At 41.2% G+C, this 24,661-nt stretch overlaps 1 protein-coding gene across 2 annotated transcripts in view; it reads right to left on the bottom strand.

Annotated features, from left to right (window-relative positions):
- Window positions 1–24,661, bottom strand: part of IDH3B (isocitrate dehydrogenase (NAD(+)) 3 non-catalytic subunit beta) — a 687,127-nt gene that overhangs the window by 321,362 nt on the left and 341,104 nt on the right. For both annotated transcript variants that reach the window (XM_044063995.1, XM_044063993.1), the window contains exon 7: window positions 15,332–15,465. In XM_044063995.1, coding sequence (XP_043919930.1) covers window positions 15,332–15,465 — 134 coding nt within the window. The remainder of the gene's footprint in view (window positions 1–15,331; window positions 15,466–24,661) is intronic.

The following is a 24,661-nucleotide window of genomic DNA, read 5'->3' as shown; positions in this document are numbered from 1 at the left end:
TTTTTTGAAGCAGCTCTTCCTGAGAAGTCTCATACTCAGGGAGCATTTTCCTTATTTTAATCTCAGATTTTTACAGTTTTATCAGCTCATCTGAATAGCTAGTTAAAGCTTATTTTATTATTATTCTGAGTTGAAATACTCCAATGTTTCATTTATTTTAATCACCTCTGAATACATTTGTTTTTTTTCTTCTTCTAAATTACAGGAAGCAATCTCTTGTACCAATGCTGAAGCTTGAACTACATTTTGCTGAACAGCTGCAAAATTCTTTCCCAGCCAGTATTTTCTCTTCATCTTTTCCTGTTGATTTTTTCTTTTTTGGGTTTTCCAAATTTCTTCTTTGATGGCATCTAGGAAGTGTTCTTAATAATCAGCAGCTGAACTTTATTCAAGCTGACAATGCCAGTGGCTCTTATTTCTTAGTTTCTTTTTTGACACTTTGAGAGTTGAAATTAAGATGCCGATCAGTGTACACCCATCTTGAAGTCCTCACCCCTTAATTCTTAATTTTTCAATTTGGAATTCAATAATAAAAGGTTAAATATGTTTTATGTGACACACATATATATATATATATATATATATATATATTTTTTTACATTTTACTGTTTACATTTTACTGTTTACATATTGTAACATAGCATGTATAAAACTGAATTCTTACAGTATAATTTGTCAGTTTTACTGTTTTGTAATACCCTGGCCGAGACTGAAATTGGTCAGTTTTGATTAGTGCTCTACTCTGGTTAAATTCAAATCACTGAATACATACATACATAAACAAGAGCACACATCTGAATACTAGGCATGAACCTGCAACTTTTTAAATACAAGAAAACAGTCAACTGTATATACAAACATTGCTTGCAATGCTTAGAAATCGTATACAGAAAAATCACAATATACAAAATACTCTGAAAAATTAACCATGCAGCCATCTACTCTGGAACAGCTTTACTTGCTTTACTCTTTTCATGAACTTATGCAAATGAATATAGAAACTTATTAGCCATGAGTCATAAACACACAAATATACTGCAAAAGGGAGACTGTGCAGCTCCTACATTAAAGAAGTACAAACACAGAAAGTAAGGCTGTTGCAGCTTATAAAGCTTATGTTTTACTTAGCACATCGTGACTGAGAAATAATGACAGCAAACATTGCCCATTAAACAATTTACAAATATGTGTTTTCACAAACTATTATGGCATTTTTTCCATAGAACATGCAGTGCATAGATTAGTTGCATAAGATCTTTCCGTAACCACAGATGTCCTTCTTTTCCATGTTGCAGTATTCTCATATGTGGGATCCTCCACCTCAGGCAACCCGAATCTCCAGCTCATATGCAAAAGCTTAGCCTGGCTGCTGTAAGGTGCATGGGACGTCACACGCAGGGACCATGAACCGTGGGCCATAAATGTGACATCCACATGCATAGACCTCAGAACTGAATGTAGAGTCGGGCAATAGTCTAAGGGCAGCTGAAAAGATGCCATCCAGATAAGGGAAAAGGTCCTATAGGGGGTAGGATGAAGGGATAGGAATACTGCAACATGGAAGAGAAGGACATCTATGGTTATGGTAAGATCTTACACAACTAATCTATGTTCTTCTATTCTCATGTTGTAGAGGAAGAAGTTGCAGTCTCCAAGAATCCATTGAGGATGGCTTTAGCAAATCTTGCCCTAGTGCTGGAGATGTTATCCAGTTTGTAGTGCTTACTGAAAGTGTGGACAGAGGACCATGTAGCTGCCTTTAGGATGGTGGCTGTATCAAGGCCTTTAAGGAAAGCCCCTGAGGAGGCCACAGCTCTCGTAGAGTGGGCTATCACATTGTGGGGTAACTCTTTTTCGTGGAAGGAGTAGCAGAAGGATATATCCAGGAGGATATAGTCTGTTTGGATACAGCTTTCTCCAAGGCCCTAGGGTGAAAGGATACAAAGAGCTGATTGGACTTTCTGATGTCCTTAGTCTTATCCAAATAGAATCTAAGTTGTCTGTGAACATCAAGGGAAGGGAGCACTCTCTCATTATCATTCTGTGGTGAAGGAAAGAAGGTGGGTAAATAAATACATTGGTTAAGGAAAAGTTCATTGATCACTTTAGGCATGAAGGAAGGGTTAGTGCGAAGAGAGATCCTATCCTTATGAAAAATGCGGTAAGGTGGAATACTTGAGTGCTTGTAGCTCTGAGACTCTTCTGGCTGAAGTAAGGGCTACAAGCAAAACAGTTTTCCAGGTATACATCTTTAATGTAGCAGAAGCTGCTGGTTCAAAGGGGGTAGTAGTAAGTTTCTCCAGAATGAAATTCAAGTCCCAAGGAGGAGGAATGGGTTTATTTGGTGGTCTGATGTGCAGGACCCCCTTGAGAAAGAGCTTCACCTTTAGTCTGGATAAAAGGGGTGGATCAAAAGGTAAACAAGCTGAGACAGCTGACAAATGGACTTTCACTGAAGAATATGAAAGTTCAGACTTTAGCAGCTCACACACATAGGCCAAAACTAGAGGCATAGCCGCCTGAAAGGGGTTTAGTTGCCTTTGAAGACACCAAGCAGAAAACCTTTTCCATTTGGATAAATAGGATCTCCTAGTAGTAGGTTTCCTGGCCTACTGCAAAACAGATAGTACATCCTCTGAGTATCGGTGTCTGAAAGCAATCAGAAGTTTATCGCCCACAGGGTAAGACTGAGAGTTTGCAAGTGTGGGTGGATGAGAGGTCCCTTCTGTTGTGTGATGAGGTCCACCTTGTGAGGTAACTTGTGGTGACTGCCCTTGGCTAATGATAAATGAAGGGGGAACCAGTGCTGCCTTGGCCAATAGGGGGTCACCAGCAAGATTTTTCACTTGCTGAGGGCATCTGCCTGATCTTTGTCCTGAGATGGGATGTACACTGCTTGTAGTATTACACTGGATTGAGTGGCCAATTTCCATGCTTGTATGGTCAGTCTGCAGAGTAAGTAAGACCTGGTCCCGCCCTGCTTGTTGATGTACCACATCACTGTGGTGTTGTCCGTGAAGACTTGGAGGGGACCTGAATGTAGGTGAGGGAGGAATGCCTTCTGGTCTAGGAGAAGAGCAGTAATTTCCCTGATAATGACGTGATTTTACGAAGGCAGGGTTCCAATTGAGCCTGTACCTTGAGTCCATTCATAGTGGCCTCCATCCCAGATCTGAGGCATCTGTATACATGTGTTGAACTGCATTGAGAGGCTGTAATAGGAGTCCTGAATTCAGGTGAATTTGCTGAATCCACCACTTTATTTCTTTTTTCAGGCAGGGGAGGAAGGGACCTGAAAGTCAAGGGGGTGGGCCTGTTGGGACCAGACATTCTTCAAATACCATTGGAACTTCATCATGTGTAGCCTGGCAAGGGGCAACATGGGAAGAGTGGCTGCCATCAGAACCAGTAGGAGAAGAAATTCCCTGGCTGAAATGCAGTTGACTAAGAGTAAATCCTGAAAAAAAGCATATATACTTCCTCTCCACAAAGGTGTTAACAACTTCAGACCCATCGCAATTCTCTTCCCCCTCTCTAAAATCCTTGAAAAATGTATCCACTATCAACTTCTTAACTTTCTACTGCAAAACCAACTCCTCTCTCAAACTCAACATGGGTTTGGGCCATCCCATAGCACAACTACAGCTCTTATTTCCTTTACGGACACAGTCAATCAAGCCAGAAATAATGGTAAAATTGTATTCTCACTCTTTCTTGACCACTCAAAAGCTTTTAATACAGTTTCCCATGCTTTACTCCTCAATAAAACTTCCTAATCTAGGTATCTCTCCCCAACTCTTAACTGATTCACTAACTAAACTTAAACAAACAGAAGAGACCTCCAAGGTAGAAATGCACTCTACCACCACAACACAGCACAAACCACAAGACACATAGCTCACCTACACAGTGTGACCCTCAACCTAAGCCCCTAAAGCAAATCAGCTTGCCCAATACACTAATCATAGGTGACTCAATAGTGAGGCTCACTGATGTCCCACTCACTAGGTTGAATAAGGAGAAGGTAACAGTCACCTGTCTATCAGGTGCCAGAATCCGACACATAACGCATGCACTCCGGTCACTCCACAAGTACAAGTATGACTCTATCACTGTCCATGTGGGTGTGAATGACCTGAGATGCACCTCCCTTGACTACATGAAAAGAGACATGGAGGAGATCTCAGATTATGTGGCCCAGGCAGGTATGACCCTAGCCCTCAGCAGCATCCTACCATTGCCCAGAATTATACCACAGTACAAGCAGAAAATGATCAACTTCAACAATTGGCTAAGTTTCTGATGTCATTCTAAGGGGATACAGTATCTGCTTGGGATGACATGAATGACAGACCTTGATGCTTTGCCAGAGATGGGCTACATCTGTCACCTCTGGGTTTCCAGATACTGGCTAAAGCTTTTGCCACCCCTATAGTGCCTTTTTTAGGCAATGTTCCAAAGACCAAATTACCACCGTAACAGCTATAAATAAATGCAATCTGAGGGTCATGCTGCTCAATGCTAGAAGTCTAAATCTCAAGATTCACTTGCTCAAAGCACTCCTCAGAATGGAGACCATTGACATCTGTGCTGTACTGGAGACCTGGTTTAAAGCAGCAGAAAGCACCCCTGCGCTACCAGGCTATAACTCATTCCACACCTTTCGGCCCGAGAACATGGATAGAAGCTCCAAAGGCAGTGGGGTCTCCATATTCATAAAGGATATGCACACCTCCAGACTAGTAGCCCAGCATAATGCATCTGAGATACTTTAGGTACAACTAACATTGGGTAAGACAGCGATTCAGGTCATGTCCCAAGACTCTCACTCCATGTTCCTAAACACCCTGGAAACTATTAGGGTCCAACCCAACACTACCCCTCTATCAACTGGGAAAACTATTCATGCACCAATACACTTGCCCAATGTTTCCTGGAATTAATCAATTCCAGTGCCCTGGACCAGCTCATTCTTACTCCCACTAGAGGAAGCAACATCCTTGACCTGGTTATTACAAACATGGGCAACCACTGCTCTACACCAATAGTCAATTACTCCCTGGTTAGATCCGACCACAAACTAATCATCATGGAAATCCACATCTCACCCATACCCCCTACAAATGCAACCACCATGAAAAACTTCTCCAAAGCTGACTTTGGGCTCCTAAAAACAGAGGTGGCTGACTTCACAGCACCCATGTCAATGGAAAATAGATGCATGACTGCCAAATCATACACCAATGCACTGTATGAACATGTAAATAAATACATGGAACTAGCCATACCCAACAGAACCAAGATGCTCTCCTCCAAAAAAAGGAAGCCAATCTGGTGTTCCCCTGCCATTAATAAACTCTACAACAGAAGGAAGAAATTGTTGCAGGAAAAGGTGAAGTTCCAAGACTGGAAAAACTTCCTTATTAGCCTCAACAAAAAGTTGAGATCCCTCATCAAAACCTCTAAAGCCAGCTATGAAGGCAGAATTGCAGCAGACACTAAAAACAGGCACAAAGCCTTTTATAGTTATATCAAGAATCTCCACAGCAATACCCAGGTTTGCTCTGAGTTACTGCACAATGGTAACTCCTACATTGAGCCAACAGATATTGCCAACATACTGGCCGACAGACTCAGTTCCAACTTTACCTCTCTCTCCCCCCTAAAGGGCCAATCACAATACAGGAGGAATGCCAGGCACCCAGCATTACTGCAGCATAGGTTAAAGCTGCATTGTCCAAGGCCAAGAATACAGCTTTCATGGGACCCAACAATATCCCTGGATGTGTTCTACATGAACTACAAAGTGAACTGGCACCACACCTGTGTGCCCTGTTCAATCACAGCCTCACCTCAGGCTTTTTCCCTACCGAATGACGCACTGCTATAGTCATCCCTCTCCATAAAGGGGGAGTGACTACAGACCTAGGAATTATCGCCCCATTAGCCTGATGAGTCTGATATGTAAGGCTATGGAGCGCATCATCATGGACTTAATTAACAAGGATACAGAGAATCTCTAAACTCTAGATACCATGCAATTTGGTTTTGTGAAAAGTAGATCATGTCTGCTCAACCTAGTTGACTTCTTTGAGTCAGTCACCAGAGCTGTGGATGAGGGCAAGGCAGTTCATACAGCCTACCTCAATCTGGCCAAGGCCTTTGATACCATTACCCCCTCAGGAATTATTGATAAACTCACCAAACTAGGCATCAACCCCTATATCACTAGGTGGGTTGCAAACTGGCTGACAGATAGAACCCACAGTGTGAAAGTAGCAGACTCCAAGTCAGACTGCTGACCAGTCATGAGTGGAGTCCCACAGGGATCGGTTCTGGGTCCTCTTCTGTTTGGCATATACTTCTCAGAAGTCAGGGCCAACATGGAGGGACTCTGTCTGACCAAGTTCACAGATGACTGCAAGCTGTGAGCCATTATTAACTCTCCCAGTGATGCAGACATCCTGCAGAAAGGCCTCACTGAGACCAATGACTGGTATCGAAACCATGGCCTTATGCTTAATGCCAAACAACGCATCATCATCCCCTTTAGGGAAAAACTCAGTTCCCACTAATTACCACATCGATGGGAGCTCACTGAACACTGAAGGTGTTATAAGAGATGTAGGGATACAGGTTGACAGCAATCTCTTCTTCGACCACCACATTGCCACTGTGGTCAGAAAGTCCTTCTACGTGGCTCATCTCATTACCAAGGGTTTTGCATCCAGGAAGAAAGGGCTCATCATCGCTCTCTACTCTTCTCTCATTAGGCCAATCATCGAGTATAATCCCCCATTTGGCATGTACCTCACTAGACACATGCAACAGCTGAAAAGACCATAAAGGTACCTCACGAAGAGGATCCTAGGCCTTAAACACATGTCCTACATGGACAGACTCAAAAAAACTCCAGCTATTCTGTCTCACATCATCTACTAAGAGGCGATATCTGCTTGACTTACAAAGCCATGTCTGACCCAGCTCTGTTAGAAATGCTACATTTAATGAAATCCCAATCCCTCCACACCACACGCTCCAGAGACCTCAACCTCATTACCACATTCAACAAAACATGCTGGAGGGACAGGTTCATAACCCAGAGTCTGTCCATGCTCTGGAATAGACTTCCCATAAATGTCAAGCAGAGCACCTCATTGGCCCTCTTCAAGAGAAATCTTGATGAGTGGATAGGAAATAGAAAGTTCACCACGGGGATCACTCCAGTGGCTCTACTTGATAGAGGCACTGGGAACTAATGTCAGGTGGCACGATGCCGGGTCACTTCTATGGGCTAGCCTTCTAAAGGCACCAGGGAATTTAGCCTAGTACACACCTATGAAGCTATGAACAGACAATCTACTAAATGGCTCAACTCTTTCTCTCCATTTCTTGTCTCCCCACAGGTGCTCCACAGGGCTCCATATTAGGACCCCTTCTTTTCAATATTTTTATAAATAACTTTCACTCCACTCTAAAAAAATGGATCTGTTGTACAATATGCAGACAATTCAAGCATTATTTGTTCTAATTCTACAACAGAACTACTACAAATAACCCAGGATGCCTTTACTGCTACTGGATGGCCAATAATCATCTAGCCCTAAACCCAAAGAAAACTAAACTACTATTATTTACTCCTAAGAAAAATCTCTCTATTAACAAGACAGACTTTATCATTCATTCACTCTCAAAATAATAGCACTATAGAAGTGGTCTCCCACACAAAATTACTTTGAGTTATTCTAGATGAAAACCTGACATTCAACCTCCACATCCACAATAATATCAAAAAACACACCAAAAACTGGGCACCCTTTATAGACATAAACACTTCCTCAATTGCTCTAAAAAGCAGAGCCTTGCCTCAGTCTTTCTCCTACCTTCTCTCCTGTATGGTGCTCCTCTCCTCACTAACATCCACTCCTCCATAAAAACTAAGCTTGCATCCTGTTACAACAAGGTTGCCAAATTCACAACCAAAACAAAATAATCTTCCCATCACTGTATCTCTCTACAGCAGCTTAACTGGCTCGAACTTCCACATTATCTAGCCAACCTACTACTGCTCACTGCACACAAAATGATTTACAAACCTACCAGCCCTCTCTTCTGTCTTAACCCACTATCATCCAAACAGGCCACTCAGATCAGAAACTCAACTTCTCTTGCAAGTAGACAAATCAAAACTTCCATCAGATAACATGCTCTATTCTTTTTCCATCTCTAAGCTATGGAATTCTCTCCCAATAGCTATCAGAACTTCTATAAAAAATTTCCTCCTTTAAAAAATCTCTGCAGCAATACCTCCTCACCAAATGGCAATGCAGCTGCTTCAATTCTCAACCTTCCATAACCTGATTCCTCACTCCCTAAGACATATTCACCACTACTGCTTCAACACCCCTCCCACTCTTCCTTATAACTACCTTTTCACATCTACTTCACCTTTTTTCTCTCTATCTCATAATTAATCTAACTTATTCACACAGCCTCACACTATTTTCCTACTGGATCCTGTAAACATCTCTGTATGATTGCTTTATCACCACTAAATTTCAAAATGTATTATTTCATATTTACTGCATAACTCAACCATATTAACCCATACATATCACATGTACTCACCCATCATATACTGATCATTGTATACCACCTTTTATCTTTGTATAATACTTTGTACAATACTGATTATTGTACACTACCTTTTGCCTTTGTATAATACTGTGTATATACATATATGTTAACATGTATTCTTATTTTGTGACTGTATTATCTCTGTCATTGTTATAATAGTATGTGTATCTAATAATTGTTTTGAGTTATTATACACTATTATACTAACTTTACTTGTGTAGCTTTTCTCCCTGGGCCTCCACTGAAAATGGGCTTTTTTGGCCCAGTGGACTTTCCCAGTAAATGAAGGTCAAAAATTAAATAATAAATAAATAAAAAAGCTGGTCAGAGAAATTACTTTTTCCTGGTGAGAGGAAGGCCTTCATCAAATCTGTCCTTATTCTGCAACCCAAGAAAGTCTGGTCCTGGGAGGGTGTAATGGAGGATTTGAGAAGGTTGACTGTGAAACCCAGACTTCCTATCAGGGAAATGGTGAATTAGAGGTGTCTCTGTAGAATACTTGCTTCCTCTGTCTGGATGAGGAGGTTGGCCAAGTATGGGAAGATCTGTATGCCTTTTCTTCTGCAGAAGGCTACTACTGGCGCTAGACACTTTGTAAATACCCTTGGTGCTGTAGATAAACCAAAGGGCAAGACAGTAAACTGAAAGTGCGAGGATGGCACAGCAAAACACAGGAATTTGCAAGTCTGGGTGGCTAGGGATGTGAAGATATGCCTCCTTCAGGTCCAAAGTGGCCATGAAGGCACTGGGTGTCAAAAGTAGAAAAAGGGTTTGTAAGGAGAGCATGCAGAAGGAAGGGACATGCAGGAAGGGATTTAGAAGAGACAAGTCCATGATGGGTCTCCTTGGGCCAGCCTTTTTGGGAACCAGGAACAGCCTGGAATAGAAACCCTGACCTTCTTGTTCTGGGAGGACCCTCTATTATTGTTCCTTGTAGGAACAAATCCTGAATAACCTGAGGTATGAGGTGGATTTGTTTTTTGGAGGAAGGGAAATGCCTTTTGGAGAAGGTTTTTCCTGCCAAGTCATAAAATATCCTTTTTCGACAATTGAGAGAACCCATTTGTCTGAGGTGATCTGCTACAGGGAGAGACAATGAGAGAGGCAGAAAAAAAGGGGGAGATGATGAAGGGTGTTTAGCCAGTCACATATTGTTAAATCTGTCTGGGAGAAGTGTGAGAGGAGCTAGTCCTGGAGGATGAAGGTTTCCTGGCACCTTTCATTGGCTTGGAGGAAGAGGGTGTGGATGTCTTACTTACAAAAGTTGGCTTGGTTGGGTAGTTCCTATGGAATTTAGGGATTGGGATACAAAGAGATGCCTGAGATCCTTCAGTTCCTTGCTTATCTCTTGCAGATTTTTAAAAAAGTTCTGCAGATTGCTTTCCAAAAAGGAACTTGTTGTCAAGAGGGGTATCCATGATTTTGTTTTTGAAATCATCTGGCACAGGCTGTAGCCTGATCCAGCAGTACCTACACAGAACAGAAGCTGATGCTTCTGCAGCATCGCAGCTGCATTTCATGGAATTCCTGGCAACTTGTGCTGCTAAGGATAGTGTTGAGGCAAAACGAGGTTTATTGGGTAATATGGCACAGAGGAGAGCAGGTTTGGGGCCTGGGAGACTAGGTCTAAGGCATACTTGACCATATGAGTATGGTAATTGATGGCCCTAAAGGCCAGGGTTGAGAAAGTGTAGATCTTCTTTCCTAATCTATCCATCATCTTGCTGTCTTTATCTGATGTCAGTAGGGAAGAAGAGGGTAACTGCCTAGATTGTTTGTCTTCTGAGACAGCAATCACAGCTGGGTCTGCCACAGGTGGTTTAATGAGAAATGTAAAATAATCAGGACCTTTGTAGAACCTGTCTGTTTTGTTTGGGGGGGGGTAGTGGCTGAGATTCTGGAGACTTGGATGCAGAGGGAAAGGCATCTAAGTATGCTGGTATTACAGGAGGAATAGCAGAGGGTGATGGGACTACATCTGCAGAAGCTTGTAATATCTCTTCTGCACCTCTGTCATTTGAGTAGAGCCCCATTTGAAATATTCCCTCATTTTGGAGATGGTCTCCCCACAGGTTATGTCTTCAGGTGGGGAATCCTCTTCCATGGAATCCTCATTCAGAGAACAGCATTTCAAGGGAGAAGCCAATTGTGAGGCATATAAGAGGGCTCATCAGAAGAGGAGGAGTTTTCTTCTTAAGCATGTGGAAGTGGTATAGGACCAGCAGAGGCAGGCCTGGGACTTAAGGTTGGAAGGGCAGGAGTTTGTGAAGCAGTAGGCCTCAGGGCCATAAAGGCCTGAAAAAGGGACTGTGAGAATGCTGCCAGTCCGGCTGATCTGCTGGGGAAGATAAATGCTTTGTCTTCTGCTTCCGTTTGTGGGAAGGAGTCTTTGGTCCTGTTGAGTGGGCATAGGCCTGGTATCCAAACTCAGACCAGGAGTAGGACTGTCATCCTCGGAGACAGATGGTAACGGGAGCCGTTTGGGCAAACCTGGTTCCCTCCCAACATTGGAGACCAAGGTCACAGTTACCTCTGCAGACATGCATGCTGCAGAAACAAGGGCGGCTTCTGAAACAGTACTCGCCAAAGTTGCCAGTCCTATCGGACGTTCCTCAGCCCCTGGACTGGAAGCTGGTGGGACGTCCATACTCAGAGGTGCAGTGTCGGGCCTAGATACCTTGGCCTTCTTTTTTGGTGCATCTGCCATGATGGCCAGTTCTGGTTCCATACTGAGGGCAAGGCATTTCAGAAGTTGGTTTTCGACAAAGAGCTTAAGGGCTGTGAGATGACTGTGCAGTGTTTTAGGAACAAACTACTGGTAGACTGAACACGCTTTATAGTCGTGGGGTGGCCCTAAACAAAACAAGCAGAGGTCGTAGCTATCCTTGTGTGGGATTTGTCGACCGCACTTACATTTTCCCTTCCTAGATGACATGGACAAAATCAGCTAAATAAGAGTTAAACAGCAACTTAAGCCTAGCAAAAAGGTAAGAAAAGATTTCCCAATGGGGTACTTATCTTTACTGGAGTCACTAGCACGGAGCTGAATGAGCAGGCTGATGCTTGACTGCAGCAGAGAAGTTCTGAGGTCTGTGCATGTGGATGTCACTTTTATGGCCCACAGTTTATGGTCCCTGTGTGTGACATCCCACGCACATTATAGCTGCTAGGCTAAGCTTTTGTATATGAGCCGGATGTTTGGGTCGCCTGAGGTGGAGTATCCCACATTTGAGAATACTGCAACATGAGAATAGAAAGACATAGTAAAATACACTCAAGATCTGCTCCCACCCACACAATGATGGATGATCCTAACCTTTCATGAAATTACACATTATTTTAGATGCTTTTATTAGGCAGATATGAAAAGTTCTGCTGCTCAGCATGCATGTGCAACAAGGGTGGTTGTTTTATGAATCACTGGTACCCATGAATTTGGAGCAATGTTAGTGTTCTACTGCTAACATATCTGCTGGAGCACTGCTGTACTCCACGGGCAAAACCACAGTTATATACAAACACACAACAGAGTTTTTGGGAGCAAAATAACTAGGATCCAATGACTAAACATCAATTACAAACACAGCAAAATCACAACTCCTACGAAAACTCTGGAATCTGAGAGGAACACTCTAAGGACAATCCATGCTGGGAGTGATACCAAACCAGATAGAATTACTACTACAAAGATCTCTGTTAAGCTCTAAAATATACATATGGGCAAACCACCTTCTAGGGCTTCTACAAGAGCAAGGAAGAATTGGCCCCACCCATAGTCCTCCTCTGAACAAAAGTGATTTTAAGGCCAAGAACTACAAAAAATAAAAATCCATACCATTATGGCGAGGAGGGGAGAGAAGAGCAAAATGTTGCCCCCTCCCCTCCCGCATACAAAGGAATTGCCTTGAAACAAAAGAGTATTGGCCTGTAATAAGAGATCCTATATGGCAGATCTGCACAATAAGAATATGAGACAAAAAGACCAAAAATTGAGAAATTCCACACACCCAAAAATATGGAGAACCTGGTTGAGACTACATACCATACTCTAGGCTGTAGCTAACATATTTGTACAGAAAATCAATACTGAGGGGGTTTCAATCGGCATAGGAAAGAAAAATGCCAGAGGGTGCCTGGTCTTGTTGTTACATGTGATTGGTGCCTGCATTTCAAAAATCAACATACCAAAAAACCCACTTCAAAAAAAAAAAAAAAACACACACACCCACAAAGAAACAGTTTCCTTTTGTGATCTGTTAAACAAAAGCCTCCCATTAAATTCAGACTTACTTTATCTGAATAATGGTACTGTTACAGTATTTTTTTTCTGAGATAAGGTACAAGATTGGTGTAGGCGTTAGGGTTATTATGCATTAGTAAGGCGGTGCAGTGTGTGTGTGATACCTCTCAATCTCTTAGTACAAGAATTCTGGATAAAGCCAAAATATAATTAGGGGCACATTTTAAAGTAGCTAGAGTAACACATTTTGCATTAGCATGCATTTTCTAAAGGATATAAAGTCTGAAACTCAAATGTCTATCATTATTTAGTGACTTCTTTTCTCAACAATTTGCCAGAAAATCACAATTTGTTTGCGGAACAGATAAAAAATATAAGGCAAAAATGTGGACATTCAGCAAAATTCTGGGCAGTTGAGAGGTATTGTTTGTGAGCATATGTTTAATTGTATTTTATTTCACGCTCTGTTTACTTGTTAGCCCTGCTGGATATGGACCATTTATAAGAAGATCCCTGGAGAAAAACTCCACAAATAAGTTAAGTTAAATCACACTGGCAGAGAGAAATGATTTTACATAATCATGATATTTCTTAGCAATTTTTCACAAAAGTTACAACACATTGACTATTATATAGCAGGTTAGTTCTTTAGTGATTTTACTTAAAATATAATGCTGAGATATAAAAGTCAGAATAACATAGCACCTAGTAACATCATCCACAGTACAAAATCATATGCCCAGAAATTTCAAACAATGTTTTGTTATAGTACCAAAAAAGTGACTTGTACACTGATAGCTCATTCACAAACCTGAGTATGCACATATAAATTCAATAATCAGTTTTATAGGCAAAGTTTTCTTCAGAAAGTTTAGGATGTGCAGTACTGTGAAATGATGGAAGCACTTTTCTGTTATAATTTTGTTGCTTCTGCACCAAGTCTGTTATGTAAAAAATTGGAGCATCCATAACTGGACTGACATCTGATATCTGAAAAAAACATAGTTGCTTAAGCCTACTGCTTTAGTCCACATCATCATAACAGAATTATATTCTTGGTTTGTCCCTTAAACCAGGATTGTTCTGGCCCTCTGGACTCAACTACCTACCAGAATTCAAATAAGCATGTTGGCTCTGTGGCATGGAGGGATGCAGCCCTAACTCTTGTCTTTCGGCTTCTCCCGTCAGATCACTAGTCTGCAGACTGATTGGCAGAGAAGGTTTTACGGTGTCAAGTTGGCAGCTCGGTGCCCAACCTTCAGAGAAGACACGAAGACACACACACACACACACACACACACACACACACACACACACACACACACACACACACACACACACACACCTACTGCATGTCTTTAAAACTCAGTCGACCGCAGGGAGGACAAGTAGACCCTGCACAGAAGGCACTCCAGCCAAGAATCGAACAGGAGAACCTCTTGCTGTGAGGCAAAAACACTCAGCCATAACTGTGCTCCACAAATTGTGGATTGATTCAGTGGTCTGAGCACTACAGGTAAAAGCAGAGGGGATATGAATAAGTAGCTGTGGCCTGCATGCACATCCCGGGGAAGGAAGCCGGTCTGACTCACTGTGCTACTGCCATCTGTTGTGGGTTCACAGTAGTGTAGCAGCAAGACATGCGAGGGAAAAAATAGCGCGTCGTCTTTTACCTGCCATACAATACTTCGTATAGCAACTAAGGACTGGTAAGTGTGTGGCAATACAAAGCACAGGGTCTGGTACTGCAAGATCCCACTTCTACCACAGGCATCAACTAGCAACATAAGGAGAGAATTAAGGCAAAATATTCCACGTCTGTATGAAAGTCCACTGCTTGTTGACGCTAATCCTCACTATGGCAACAGCCATGAGGTTCATTAGGATGAAGAAACAAAAAGGCCAACTGGTTGGTGAGTAGGGTCTACATTACAATTTCGAACTAAGATTAAGTTTGAACTTTATAATATCGAACCCAAAAGTGCGAAACCCAATAATAATGAAAACACAGAACAGCAATTTTTTTTCCCAGGGAAAAAAATCGCTGTTCCGTGACAAAAGAAAAAGAAAAAAAAAAAAAAAAAGAAAACAAACTAAAGTGGGAGGCGAAGCCCCCCCCACCCCCCCCCCCCATACCAACTCCAAGATCGCACCACAGTGGAAGAAATAGCAAAGCCCCGAAAACGTCCCACACATTTTTTTCCCGGGGAAAAAAAAATTGATGTGCCGTGGCTTTGCTATTTTTGGATTTCGCACTTTTGGGTTCGATATTACAATGTTCAAACTTATACAAGTTTGACGTTGTAATATAGACCCGGGTGAGGAGAGGTTGATGAACAAGACATCCAAAAACATCAAACATGCATGTACACTCAGTTCATTATAATCTGCTACAACTGACACCAGCTTTCAGCTACAACCCAAGCAACACCTAATGCAGCTCAAATCACTTACATAATATTTGCTTTGTGGACTGCGGTCACCTTGGAACGTCTTTTCTTGGTAGCATAGTCAAAAGCAAACTTGGCAATGCGGCGGGATTTTTCTCGTGTGACAATTTTTAGGCACTCAATCACACCCTTCACACTCTGAAACAATTCAAGAAATTAAAATACTTCAGTGTGTCATGTATGCACACAGGAGCTTATCTTAGCAGTCAAGTGGCCTATGTGTTATTTGATCTTTCAAAATACAAGCATTCTCCTCAATAACAGACATGTAAAGCAAATGTACCTTATGTTACAAAAGCCAAGGGTTTTTCCTTCTGAAAGGTACCACAGGATGATAACGTTATTCAGCTTTGCTACAGACCGCAGAGTTACTACATATAAAAATAAGTTTATGACATACTCAAAGTATTGTAGCAGGTAAGATTCTTACCATAAAAAACAGATCTTTGAGTGGTCACTGTAACACTGAATCACAGAATTAGGGTTTTATTCACCTTACTTCATCTTTTTCCATGCCAACTTCTCAGGCAGAAGTTTCACATCTCCTGTGTAGGCTTCTGCTGATTCTGTTCCACAAAACTTTAGTAGGTGTGAAGCCAGTATCGGTTAACAGTTTCTTAGGTTCTCTGTGGTCAAAAAGCCTCAGAGAAGGAAACTGTTGATTGTGAAATGCAATAACCTTCAAGAAACAATGACATCCGAATCATACTCAGGAAAGTAAGTGTTTAGTAACAAACAATTCATAAGTTCACAGGTAGTTACTACGCATTTGGTCAGGATACTATTGAGGAGGGTTGGGCCTCGGGCTATCAACCTGACCCCGTAAAACCTGTCCCTACTACAAAGACAGCAATGAGTGCTGAAGGGCACTCAAGGCCTGATGTGCTGTATGCACAGGAGCAAATCCAGGATCCAGGGAGAACTATTGAGGAGCCAAGCATAGTTCCCAATTGCCCTACAGTAATGGCTAGTTGAGTGACTTGCTCAGAGTAACACAGAAGGTAAATAGAGTTTGGGGAAATCAAACCCTGAACTAGAGGAAGCCGCACATTAACAGCATGCAGCATTAATCATCTGCACCAACTGCCAGACGGTTACATATAACTGCACAAAGTCTTTAGGGGGGGCTAGTTTTTCAATTACACTGGCTACTTCTTGAAAATCTAATGTTATTTTAAGTATTACCCACAGCTCTACTGTCTGTTTCGGGAAGGTTCATTACAACAATAAATTATAACTTTAATGTAATGTTTCAAGCATACTGATACACTTAAGCGAGGTAAACATTAACAGGATCCCCTGTAGCTTAGCTGCACCAAACTCTATATTCTCCCTAGAATATTCATCCAACTCATAGCTTTACTGAAGGTGATGACTGTGGACAATGTGGAAATGTTGCCTACTAGAAGGTGCTCTTAACTGCATCTTACAAAGTTTACTGTATTTATTACAAAAGAAGGCAACACAGTGGGCAAACTACTTAGAAAGAGTCTCTTTATTAAACAGAATGTCTTATTTCCCTTTCTTTAATGAAATAAATAGTTGATCAGTCTTTCTGACATCTTTGGTCCTCATTGTGTGGTATCTGAGCTTTACATGTATATCTAACAAGTGCTGACAAGTTCAAATATTTCTCTCTATGGTACCTGTACTGGCTTGCTAAGAGCTAGTATTGATAACACTGGTGCCGGATAAGCTGGTAAGCAATGGGAGAGACAGGGATGACAAGGTGGCACCTGCTTGCTCCTCTTGGTGAGGGTGATATGCTCCATATTTGAATTCCTGGTGGAGACCAGAAATAATACAGAGATGCTTACTGAAAGCAGAGCTAGTCCTAAGTGAAATGGTACCCTAGGTGAAGGGCTCCATGGTGTCCCCCCTTTACTGCCTACTGCTCCCCTGATAAACATCTCTGAGTGCACCTGCCAGTTCCCCCTTCCCAGCCTCCCTACACATCCAGACTTTTATTTCTACCTTTTCACATATTTTGTCTTACTCTTGTCTTTTTTCTGTATCATTTCCACATATCCTATCTAGGCAAGACTGCACTGCAGTAACTGTTTAGGAAATAAATTATGCTGGGGGTCTTGATCTAATTATGGCCTGAGCAAAAATCTTGAATAAACTCAACTTTGCCTTTAGCTGGATCTTCTGAATGGACCCTAACTGGCCATGAGTATAATGTAATAACTGTCGAATAAATAATCAAATTAAGATGAGGTCTGTGGCCGCTACCCCTCCTGCCCAGAATCCATGGTGCAATTCAGAATAATGATTCAGTATTCTTTGTTTTTTGCCTAAACCTGTGGATGTGATACTGTTGATACTTGTTTTAGATCAGCAGTTTCTGGTACAGTATGAAGAATTACACTAATTTACATGCACGGTCTTTTTTCTAGGGATGCAGTGGGTAAATTATTAGGTGCCATTTTGGATAAGTTACTTGTATCTGGCACACCTTTCTAAAACTGCTATAATACTTGAAAGAAAGGGGTATATTAAGACAGAACATAAAACAGACAACCACTGCCTAGTATTTAGCACAGATGATTAAGGTTATGAGGTGCTGATAGCTTGCTTCTCTAATTCCCGGGTTTGACTCCCTCAGCCTCCATTTGCCTAGTTTGTAACTCTGAGCAAGTCACTTAACCAGACAGTGTATCTTCTCTAAGCCTGAAAAGGGTCCATGTGGATCACTGCTATACTATGGTTAACAAATACACATAAATAAATGAACCAAAACCTCCACACCATCCTTAAGTATTAAATGAATTGTCCTGCAAAGAACTGGTCACTCTTAAAGACAGGAAACAGAACAGCAGCAGTACTGTCAAAGAGCATCAGCATGATCAACTCCCTTTTTTCCATTTTCTACATGGTCTTATCTGGTGCCATGCCAGCTGACTCTCTATCTCTCTTGATTCAATGCCAATTTTTTACCTTCATTGACAATCATGCCTGACTATCACAGGTCTTCTCTCAGAGAATCCATCCACCTCTTTGCTAGAAGCCTTAGATTCCTCTTGCCTTCTTCCTGTCGGTCCCAAATCTTCTCCAGATTGTCTTCTCCTTTTTTGTACATGTGTCCAAACTACCACTGTTCTCTTTGACTTTCTCTGCAATTTGAGGTACTTTGGCTTCTGCACTGATGTCACTATTTTTTTGTGTGTCTTACAGTGTGCATCGTACCACCCATCTCAGGCACTTTGTCTCCATCACCTCTAGTTTCCTCAACTGCTCTGCCTTTATTGCCCAGGTTTCTGTACCCTATAGTAGTACTGGTTGCCCCACTACACCTTACTTTTCAGCTTCTCTGTCATTCTTCTGACATACACTGTCCCTGACACTCTATGCCAGTTGACTACAGCCCCTCTGACTCCAGCTTTGACTTCTTTATTCAGACTTCCCTACTCCTCAACTACGCCTCCCAGATACTTGAAGCCGTTAAGCTATTCCACTACTTTCAGTTCTATCTCAATTCTCGGCTTCTTTTGATTTCCTCCATTTGCTGCCATTATGACTCTCTTATCTGTATTCAGTTTCATCCCATGTGCCCTCAGTTTTGCTTTCCATTCGGCTATCCTTTTGCTGAAGTTCTTTTTCAGAGTCCACATATAGCAACTTTGTTAGTCTGACCTTTTTGCTTATGTGGCCCATCACTAGTATAAACAGCAGTGGGCTCAGAGCTCAACTTTGATGCACACCCACTCCCACTGGGAGCCCCTCTGTGAGACCAAACACTGTTCGTACTGGAGTCATTGAGTTCTTGCACATAGCCTGCACTAATGTTTATGGGACTTCAAGCCTCCCATAGGACTACTCAAATCAGCTTTCTTGAGAACCTGTCATATCTTACCTCTCTGTTGTACTAAATTCCTCAGTATTTCCCGGGTTTGGGCTCAAAATAATAGGGTGTCACGAATTCCCAACTGGCCCCTTTAAATCTCAATTTCGTTTTCATACAGTGCATTACAGTACTGATGCTGCCACTGAGTTATTGCAGTGTCTCTTGTAAAATATGGGATTTTCTGATACAGTATTAATAATTACAGCCAGTGAGCAGTGCCAGACATTGTTTAGAAAATGCATCCGTATGCAATACCTGTTGTTCCTTTAACCTTTTAGGGGAAATTAAGGGTAATATTTAAAAAGTGTCATGGATTTTGAGTCTTTGCCCTCAACTGTAGCTAGGTCTCCTGGCACCCATTAAAGCACACATCTTCTCTGTGAAGATTAAAAAAATATGTAAAACTGCTTGCTACTAATTTAAAATGCAGTTTATTACAGTTAAATCACTAGGCGCATTAGCTGGACTGCAAATACTCATTTATGAAGCCAACACTGCACTGCCAGTCTACCGCACCAATTAGTAGTGATATTTTTTCTGAACATTTATCAGCATCTTCCCAAAGAAAAGCAAAACTGCATGTCTCGTGAAGGTTTGCTTGTCCTGAAAACTACCTTTCACGACTCTGTGAACTGCAGCAGTAATAAACTGCAGTGCAAACGAAGTATAATGGATTTTACAGACAATGGTAGACGACTGGAAAGTTAAAATGAGGGCAGTCTTGTATTACATTTATACTTCCCTTTAAAGTTCAGCTTCTTTCTCACTTGCAGTGAATCTAAGCCATCTGTGCACAACTGCAGCACAACAGTTCACAATCGGAACCCAAGGCTGAGAGGCTCAGAAGACCATGATTCCATTCTGATATACACAATCAGATTGTATTCCTAGGGGCTGTGACTGTTTTAGCAGTACTGCAACACGGTAACAACAGTCTTTCATTTCCCCACCCTGTGTACTTAGGATTTTCAGCTGATTTTAAACAGCAGAACTGTACTGCTTAGCTGTGGCATAATGTTGTAAGGGACTACACAAAATGTTTTGAAAGTCTGAACTATAAAACGAATATCTGTTCTTACAGAGAAATTATGGAGCTCATACAAAGAGCTCAGTACTGTTTCTACCACACCAGGTTATTGTGTTTCTGTATGGCTGCAGGGTATAACCAATGGTAGACTTAAAACTGCATCATTTGGAGGACTCCCTATAGACTCAGAACAATAATCTGGTGATATTATTAGGAAATGAAAATCAGAATAAAGAAAACAAATTGTGCTTCAGAAATTAATTATACGGACTGGCTAGTGCCTAATATTTCCTATTTGACGGATTCTGATGGTACCAGTGAACCACTGGAGGTTATCATCTTCAGTTTGTTATGGATGCCACACCCTCATATTTACTTTAATCTTGAAGGTTACACCTAGTTGCAAACCTTAGGTTAGGTGGTAAAGAACACACAAATGTCTAGACAACTAAAAAGCTCCATGTACTAAGATACCCACAAGCACCCTAATTGGGCTTGGGTATCCCTGTTTTACAGGTCTTTCTTCTCATTGCCTCCATGTGTGTGTACATTGTTTCTACAATTGGAACTCTAAAAAATATCTGAACGATGAAGGCAAAGTACATGTTATAAGTTAACATGCAATGTCAAAGCAAGGTAAATACAGGTATCACCTCTCTCCAGCTTATCAGCTCTCCCCTTGATAAAAACTAGAGACTATAGTAATTTTCATCTTACCCCTCATGAATGGCTGCAATTATCATCAACTTTTCCTTCTTTCCAGCCTGCATTCATATCTTAATATTTCATAAATGTACTTCTGTACATGCGATAGAAGAAGTGACACTCCTATAGTTGCCAAGTGCCTCCCCACCATTTTTTCACAGATGGGATCCAATACCAGCTGAAACGCTACTCTACAGTTTACCTTAAACACTCAAATACTGAAAAAACACCATCATTTTTTAATAAAAGGAAGCTAACTAACCTTGCCTTAAAAATCTCTCTTCTTGTGGGACTATAACAACTTTTTTTAATTTGTGGCTTACACCATTCGGCTGACGCGGACAAATTCATTGCCTGCCTTAAGAAAGACTGAATTTCCTGAAAATAAATAAAAATAGGATGCAATTTGCATTGCACAATCCTGCTATCAAAGAAAGATTGTCCAAAACCAGTTTTTAGTGTTAGGAAAGGAGGCTCCATCCCTGTTACAAAAATATGTATTTTACTCCCGTAATCAAATATCCACCTTCCATTATTCATCAAAAAATTCAGAGAAAAGAACCATTTTCAAAACATAGAGCTACAATTAATTTTATTAGTTGTGTTTCAGCAAAACAAATAACATTCCTTGCCATCTTATATGTTTATACTGGCCAGATAGAAAACAGTATACCTGTAAGCAGAGTCATGATTATCATCTTCTTGAACATAGCTCTCAACCTCATACTTCCCAATTTAGGTACAAAATGCCAACTCAGGGATATTTTTAAAATTTTGGTACCAATGACATACAAAGTTAATAGAGTGGGTGGGCATGAATTAACACACACTTTCTGAAGTAAAAGAAGTCTGTAACTCTAAAGAATGCCATTACCTGGTTACTGTAATGTACCAATGTTTTTCAAAAATGCATCAAATTCAGGAGGGGCAAAGCAAAATTTCAAGGGAAAACACAGACATCCTTGTAAATAAGGGTCACGTCAGAAGTAATTATGTCTTGAAATGCTGCTGAGAGAAGGGTATATGTAAAATGCAGTGAACTGCTAATGCATGGAAAGTAACTATGTATGCTTTCACAGTTTTCAGACATGGTACACAAAATTAATTTTTGAGGTGGTAGTATTTTTGTCAGTTTAAGGGCAGTTCATGTGCAAATTTCCTATATTGTACCACATTTAATGACACCAGAGTATCTATGATGGTGGGACTGCGTACACATCTTAAGCTTCTGGCTTTACCCCTGTATGATTTGTAGAAACAAGAACTGCACAAAATTCATATTTGTACCACAGATGGAATGTGTTTTTGAAGTACCAGTGATTTAGGGGTTGGGTCTACTACCACAGCCCCAGGGTGTTATCTTGGCTAATTCTTTATAATCCTTTTTTTATTCCCCTCTCCCTGGTATTCTTCAGTGAGGGTGTGAAGTGGCTGGGGGAGGCCATCATCCAGGCAGCCTCTGAACTATATATACACTACATTATATTAATTTGAGACACTGACAGAATAAAATCATACAAATTAATATACATTTTCTGAAGTAAAAGAAATGTACAACTCTAATTACTGTTGCTATATATAGTGTGATTCATCACCTTTTCTCCAAAAGTCACCAGTTTTATGAGGGAATCGAGATTAAGAAGAGAGACCTGGACAGAGCTAAAATATGAGTCTAATTTGGGGACAGTTAGAGGTATGAGTCAGTGCCCAGCATCAGCAGCTACCAGATTTGTTTACAAAACCTACAAATGCACATTGGTATTTACATAACTACAAGAGCAAAAGGTTTCTGAATCAGATTTATTTGATCCATTGATCAGATTGGCCTGATACCCACATATTGACAACAGCAGTGGCCTGTTATACCAATGATTGTTATAACAGACTTTAGTTTCCTATTAAGATTACTAGAGTGCACAATTCTTTTATATGTGATGCTACAGTTACTGTTACTTTAATAAATTTATGTAAGGGTGCAGCTAATGTGATGTCAGTGTGTACATGCTAGAAGTGTGGCAGGGCAAAAAGTAGAATGCAAAGTGTTTTACATGCCTATTGCCTACTACTTCCCTTAATATTTTTGTTAATGCTGTAAATGGACTTTAACTGGTGTTTCTGTGTGAATATATATTTTCAGAGTTAATGTTAAATTAGGGAGCATTTTCACAATTATTTGAATGTTGGTATCCCACAATTCAATTGTAGTGGGTGGATTTACATTATTATGCATGCAAATTTTATGTTGATCACTGTCCAGATTTTTGACCAGTTGTACCTACTTTTCATGGGCTTTTGCCCAAAATGTTGATGTCTTCAGGTTGAGAGGTATGTGTCATATGCTTTCTCCAAGTTTATGAATGCCCAGTTGAAAACTTTCCTCATCTCTAGCTTCTTCTCAACAATCTGTTTCACTGCAAACACTGGGTTGATTGTGCAGCATCCTGTTCTGAATGTGAACTGCTCATCTGCCATCTTACTTTCTATTACTCTAATATTCACTTATTAATTACCCTCTCCAGAACTTCCATGCAGTGTGACAGGAGTTTGATACCTCTACACTGAACACAGTTGTGGTTGTCCCCTTTGTTCTTGTACACTGCTTCTAACGTGCTTATTCTCCAGTCACCTGGGATATGCCTATCTATCCATACTGCTACAAGTACCCAAAGTAGCAGTTTCTCCCCATCTCACCCAACATCTTGATAATATGTGCTTTGACCTCAATCTGTGCCTGCTGCTTTACCTGGCTTCATTTTCCTTAGTGCTGTTCTTACCTCTTCCATGGTATGCTCTTCCTGTTTTCTCATCATTGGCCATGTCTGGGGCAGTACACTTTCTGTTGAGTTTTCTTTATTCAGAACCTCCTGGAAGTATTCCTTCCATCTGCCTTTGAGCAGGTTGTTGCTGGCATCCCTAACAAGGGGTGTCTATCTTCTTTATCCTTCTGTTTTTGCTTTGTAACTTGATACAGTTTCTTTGTGCCATCTACCAAGCCATTTTCCAGAAGCTGGTAGAGTGTCGCTGATGCCTTGTTCTTTGATACTGCAACTCCTCTCTTAACCTTTTTGTTAGCCAACCAGTATTCATTCTTAGCCTAGTCTGTATTTTCTATCTCCCACTTTTTCCTGCACTCCTTTTTTTTTTGATAACTTCCTGGATTTCTGCAATCCACCAACAGCTTTCTTTGTATCAACAGCATATGTGTTCTATAGTCCTCACAAATGCTGCTTTGAATGGCTACCATTCTTCTTCACTCTTCAAAAAAAGCTTCTTCTTTTGGCTTTTCCCAGTTAGGAGTCGCCAAAGCGGATCACCTGTCCGCTCATGATTGGCAGTGGAGTTTTACAGTGTCGAGTTGCCAGCCCAGTGCAAACCTTCCACAGAAAGCACACACACTCACACCTAGGGCCAATTTAGAGTGTCTAATCCAACTACAGCATTGTCTTTGGGATGTGGGAGGAAACCAGAGTGCCCGGAGGAAACCCATGTGACCACAGGGAGGACATGCAGACTCCGCACAGAAGTCACCCCAGCTGAGATTCGAACCGGAGAACCTCTTGCTGTGAGGTGGAAATGCTAACCGCTGCACCACCACGGCCACCCACTCTTCAAAAAGAGCAATACAACAAAAAACAACAAGGTCTTTGGAACAAACTTACAGGAAAAAGAGAAAAAAATCTATAGTAATAATCACTAACCGTCAACTTTACCATTACTTTTACCCTGACCAATCTCCTTTATCCTTAGGAGGAAGT

This window comes from Protopterus annectens, chromosome 2.part2 (assembly GCF_019279795.1).
Source record: "Protopterus annectens isolate FY-2018-M chromosome 2.part2, PAN1.0, whole genome shotgun sequence".
Taxonomy (NCBI): domain Eukaryota; kingdom Metazoa; phylum Chordata; order Ceratodontiformes; family Protopteridae; genus Protopterus; species Protopterus annectens.
The sequence above is the reverse complement of the archived record's forward strand: the minus strand, read 5'-3'. Positions and strand labels throughout refer to the sequence as shown.